Source organism: Cinclus cinclus, chromosome 3 (genome assembly GCF_963662255.1).
Source record: "Cinclus cinclus chromosome 3, bCinCin1.1, whole genome shotgun sequence".
Taxonomy (NCBI): domain Eukaryota; kingdom Metazoa; phylum Chordata; class Aves; order Passeriformes; family Cinclidae; genus Cinclus; species Cinclus cinclus.
The window spans coordinates 68,464,468-68,470,495 of record NC_085048.1 but is presented as its reverse complement, the minus strand read 5'-3'; the positions used below and the strand labels follow the sequence as shown (position 1 = coordinate 68,470,495).

Sequence of the window (6,028 nt, the reverse complement as noted above, 5' to 3'; positions counted from 1 at the left end):
AGGGACAGTCTCAGAGGAGTGGAGATGGGCATCTGCTCCAACTGGAGCACTGTGAACTGCAAAACAAGCTGAAGATTTGTATGCTTGAAAAATTAAAGTTACACGATCATGTCCATCAATTAGATCTATGTAGATTATATAGAAGAGTAAGTCAAATACCTCACCAGGATGAGGGATGCATAGAACAGTAACAGATTTGCCTATTTATTTAAGAACCTGGGAATTGCAGTGTGGGAATAGAACAAGAGCCAGGTATACATAAAGCAGAAAAAAACCTCAAAAGGGTCTTTCTGCATTACAAGAAATCTAGAAAAGCAGTGCTTTAGCCTTGTATCTTCAGAGATAAATGTAGGGAGTTGTGGGGGGAAATGGTGGATAAATACAATTTCAGGATGTGACATTGCAGAGAGAAAGCCTAAAAGTAATTATTACTAATCAAAGGCAAACAGGAACCCAGATTCTACTTCAGGTCTTTTTATTATGCCCAGTACTCAGCAGTGAAGAACTCTGCCTCCCCAGCATCTCTTTTTCCTTACCTATGTGAAACAAATACTATAACTCAATCTACATTTCCCCAGGAGAAAAACATACTACTTCTAGTAATCTTTACTTTTATAAAAGTATACCATTTTGAGGTGTATTCTCAAATATTATCAGCATTCTCAAATGGTGGATGGGTATGCTGTAGTATGTTTTCCTCATGCTCGACTTCAGAAAGTACAAGAAGTTGAGAATTGTGTATATTTCAAGAGAATATTACAGGGTAAAAAAAAAAGGGATGGAGATTAGATCTGATTAAATTTGCTTGAAAGCCAAAGGCAGAAGAGCAATGCCATACTCCCACATCAAGTCTTCCACAGCATCTTTGGGTTTTGGGGTCTTTGTGGTAAAGCCAAAGCATAAGCCTTGCCTCCAGCAGAAGTAAACTACTTGCCCTCCCAAAGCTTACGTTGCCTTCTTCACATATATTCATTGAAGAAAAAAGCCAATTAAACTATCAGTCAGATTAAAAGAAGTGCCACAGGGCTGGGAGAAGAACTGAAATTTTATTAAACCCTTTGGAGTTTACAATCACGTTAGTACAAAACTGCCTGAAGACTCAGTGCAAGAGAAGTCTGCAGGAATTTCATTCTGTTCACAGTAGTTACAGCTCCACAGCAAAAACTTAAGATAATTCTGCACTTAGAACTGCAGCCCTATGCCACAGTATGCATGCAAAAGAGGGGAATGGCAAGTGACTGCAACCATCCATAGTAATGAATTAAATATTCTAAAACACAGGAGATTTGAATAATGTGAGATGTAAGAGCTTAAATTTAATTTATCATCACTGTGTAACTAGGCATTTACCTAGGCTGGGGATGAAATATGTCTTATCAGATTGTCAGCAAGATAATTTGTTAGAAATGCACACATGGAATGAAAAAGAAAGACCCATTCAGGGAAATTATTTCAATATGAACAGCCCCGTTGGATGAACAAACAAAAAAATTACAACATTGGTATTACAAGCTATTCTGAGAAAGGGACAGAACAGACTTCATTTCTAAATAAGCCTTTTTGTCTCTTAAAACAATTGGACTTAAGCAGGGGTTAAATTTGGCCATGTTCATACAGAAACATATTATAATTCTAGAATGGATTCCTGATGCTCAGACACACCAAAGTGCAATGTAAACAGCAAGAAATATGCAGGTTATCCTTCATCTTTAGAATGAAATTTAAGTAAGTGAAAATCTGCTCATTTTAATCTTACTTGATTATCACAGAAGTAATTTATGTAATAGCTACCAAGTATCATTGCAAGGTAAATGAAAAGCAAAAAATATATTTTCAAATGAAACACGAAAAATCACATCCACAAAAAGGTGTAGCAGAAAATACTTTAATTTGCATTTTGTAGATTCAAACATAGCAAAGATTCAGAATTGTTTAGATCCCAATAAGCAGTTTCAACATTGATTTTGATTTTAATAAATATTACATTTTAATAGGATAGCTATATGGAGAAACTGTAAAATGATGAATTGTTGATTGCTACTTTATAAACATGAGCATCAAGATTATTTACAACATATTACAGGTCATTTCCCAGAAAAGCACAAAAGCAAGGTCAGATCAAGGCAACCCAACCATCAAAAACAACTCAAGAAAATGTGGCACGGTGTATTTCATGCACATACAATGAAAGCACAGATCATCAGCTGAAAACTAGGAAAACACTTATTATTCCAGCTTACACAAGTCTCTATATTTCATTGTTTTAAATTTATATTCTGACCTACCTCCTCAGGCACTGAAGAACAAATTATTCAGCAACAGTGCCCTACTTTTTACCAGTGCACTTTGCACCAAGTATTTTTTCACTATTTCACACAAGTCTTCATGACTTGGGAACAATTAAGCATTTTTGTCTTTGTCTTCTCACTACCTCTGAGATTACAATCATTGTGTCATTTGTACTAGAAAATGTACTGTTACTCTGAAATGAATGGCAGACAGTGTTGACAAGCCGATCTCCAACAGGGAGCTGGAATTTAAAATAGTTTACAGGTCATGGACGGTGTAACTAACCTTATTATTTAGTATAAAAAAAGAGCTGTAAATTTTTAAAATTTAATTTAACATATAAAGAACTAAGTCACCCAACTCACACAGCAACACTTCATAGGCAGCATCGTTACAGAATGTACATCAAATACAGTAAAAAAAAAGATGGTGACAGGAAAATTATTTCAACTAGATTTGTTATAGGAGAAATCTTATGTCTTATCTCTACAATGACAGTGAGGTGAAATGCCTTCCACATTTGATCATCAAGACATATGTACCTTCAGGTGCAACAGAACTTACACACACAATTTGCTGTTCAGTTGCATTCCTGTGTTCCCATGACACAAAGGAAAAGAAGAAAAGCTTCACATCTCTCTATGTTCTTGCCTAACAGTATTAACCTTGTGCCAACAAGGGCTGCAAGGACCAGGTGTCCAGGATCCACATGTCTGAATTTCTCACCTGTCCCATGAGCAAGTGCATGATTCTGCTTCAGTGTCTGTTGACTTTAGCCAGGCACAGGTGGAAAAAGAAAAAAAATAGCAAGTTGCACATCCCCAGGAAGAGGCTGGAAGCAATTCACTTTCCCCATACAGCAAGGGGGAAAAAAGGAAGAAACATTTCTGAGACTTAGATCCTTCCTGGGGCAGCACAGTCATACAGTTTTGTTTTTTATTTTAACTAGAAAATCCTGCCTAAAGCTTTAGGCACTATAATTAATACATAGCAAATACAGGTAAATCCCAGTTATACAGCACTCCTCACACAACTGAACCTACAGTTCTAGCCCTTTCAGGTCTATCCAAAAGGCAGAGAATCGACAGCCAATTAAAAACTACACTCAATATACACAATTACTCAGAAGACTTGAATACTCAGCGTGTAACTCATCTACCAAACACAGCTGTTCACATCTGAGCTACTTACCTAGATTCCCATTTCAATTTAAGAGAGAAATAAACTCTAAGGGTGCAAATACAGAGCTTGGAAGAGGCCAGATGAATCCACCTAGAAACCTCCTGCCCTTCTGCTTAACTAGAAAAAGAAAGCCTGGGATGACTTGCTCAGACACAGGTGCCCACAGGCCAGAGAGGCTAGTAGGGAAAAAAACAACATCCCCAAACTGGCATCAACTTCCCCTAACACCACATCGAATTACCTATAAGGTTAAACAGAAATTTCCACTGGGACACCAGTTCACTGCCAATTTCTGCAACTATCACCAAAACTTTGTAAGGGTGGTTTGGTTTTTTGTTTCTATCTCTCTCTCTCTCTCTCTATACATATATATCAAAGTTTCATTTAGCATATCCCAGTTTGACACAAAAGGGTTAACTTTCTTAAGCAACAGCATTTTTTATAAAAGCCAAGTGTCAGCAGAACAGTCTATTTCATTTCCAGTCAGGTAGAAATTTGAGGCTAGTCTGGAAACAGAGGAGAGAGTGTATTCCAGCCTTCAGAAAATTTCAATGGTAAAGGAACACATTATGGAAGCCAACACAATTACAATCAGTTATATAAACAGGTCACTCAGTATCTAATAGGGTGAAAAATGTGTAAGAGCACTTAATTTTATGAAGACTTGTTTCTAAAAACAAGAGATGTATCTACACTGCACCAGCATTTCCTACATTCATAACACCTACCTTCATTTTTTAAACATGCTGGTTTAAAATAAATTATTACTTCATTATAAATTTAAACCAATATTTGGTTGCTACTAATGGTAATGCTGTTTCTGAATTCTGTTTTGACACTGGTAAGTTATCACTGACATTTGTGGACAATGATACATGAGTAATTTCTTGTTTTATGAAAGTCATGTTATTAACATACCCGTTTTTTAATGTTGAATATCATTTTAAAGAAGATGCAGTGAGGGTTTGCATAGATAGAGTATGTGGTATTAAATTTCAGTATGATTATGAATTTTAAAAAGCATCTTTGTTAAAAGTGACTACAAAAGCTAGTTTTACACTGATCTTTTAACATAGTACTCAAACATAACTCATAAAGAGCAAATTTATTTCCATGGCTCAAAGACCAAAGTGTGCTATTTTAACACTTAAGACACTAAAAAGACCACTTCTGGAAACTGAAACTGTGATTACAATCTAGCAAATAATATGGAGTAAACAGAAACTCAATTGACTGAGATTTTTCAGCTAGCAGCACTTCACTAACCATCTCTTCCTGTCCTGACCCCTATCTCCAAGTAAATGCAGCTAAGAGGCTGCAGAAAAGTCACTTTCAGCTCTGCTGCATCAGAGACAATGTAGTAATTATAAAAATAAAAAAAAGTGCTGAAAAGACAAGGGCAAAAAATGTTGGTATCACCCTGATGCAAAGAAGCTCAGCATAAAAAAAAATTCTGCTCAGTAAATTTGCTATTTTTAAGTAAGCTTCATTATTATAGTAAGAAGCTAAAACTCAGCAAGAGCCTTATTTCCTTTCTGTGGTTTGTTTTCTTGTTGTTATTTTTTTCTTTTTATTTTTTGGAGGTTTCCCCCCTCCTTCCTTTTGACAGTCAGAACTAATATACCAATTCCTCAGAATCCACTGAAGCTCAGTAAATGGGGAGACACAAGAAGTTACTCCCCTCTTTCCAGACAGGCCAAGTCAGGATGGGGGTACATAAGTTTTCATATAAAAGAGCTGTCTCAGAAAGACAAAGAAATAAGAGAATTTATGACATTTCACTACAACAGAACTGTAAGCAGAAAACTTAAAAAATAAACAGATCGGCATAATTTACACATTTTAAAACTATATATTTCATTCATAAATATATTTTCTAATTAATAACCATTCCTAGTTTAAACATAAATATTCAAGTTGGGATTTGATTTTACTTTTTATCAGTTCATGTGAGTCCTGTAAGGATCAGCTCCTTCTGCTCAATGCAGTCACGTAAATGATCTTCACTAACGGGTTGTGCAAAGACCTTCATTACCTAGTTTGTTGTAATAAAACTTTAAAATTCTGCAACTCTTTTATACTCGTGGAAAGCCTGTAAAACAAAAACCACCAAAGTGTTACCAAGTCAGCAAAAGAGAAGTACAAATTATCACACTCTATTTCCTTTAAATTTTTTCTCAAAAACAATCCTGTTCCAAAGCTTACCACACTTAAGGAACACTTTCTCTCAAAAGGTCTACTATCTGACTCTCCATTTTATACTTATATAATATATGACAGGGATTAAAGTTTATATATACATTTAATTGTTCCAGCTTCATCAAACATTTAAAAATCCCTAACCACAGGTAGTAAAGTTTATTACATTCTTTTATCAGGCTGTTTAAATGGATTGTTTAAATATGAACAGATTGTTACATTTAGGATCTGAAGAACTAACATGATGAGCAAAGCATGCTCTATGTACACTTCTTTTAAAGCTCTTAAAAAGTTACATCATTTGAAGGGGATACACTTAAAAAAATCAAATTTTAGAGACTTAAATTTCATCTTGTAG

General features: G+C 35.3%; 1 protein-coding gene across 1 annotated transcript in view; it reads right to left on the bottom strand.

Annotated features, from left to right (window-relative positions):
• Positions 1-1,871: 1,871 nt before the first annotated feature.
• Positions 1,872-6,028, bottom strand: part of ERO1B (endoplasmic reticulum oxidoreductase 1 beta) — a 28,639-nt gene continuing 24,482 nt past the window's right edge. The window contains exon 16 of the mRNA XM_062490141.1: positions 1,872-5,563. Coding sequence (XP_062346125.1) covers positions 5,503-5,563 — 61 coding nt within the window. The 3' untranslated portion in view covers positions 1,872-5,502. The remainder of the gene's footprint in view (positions 5,564-6,028) is intronic.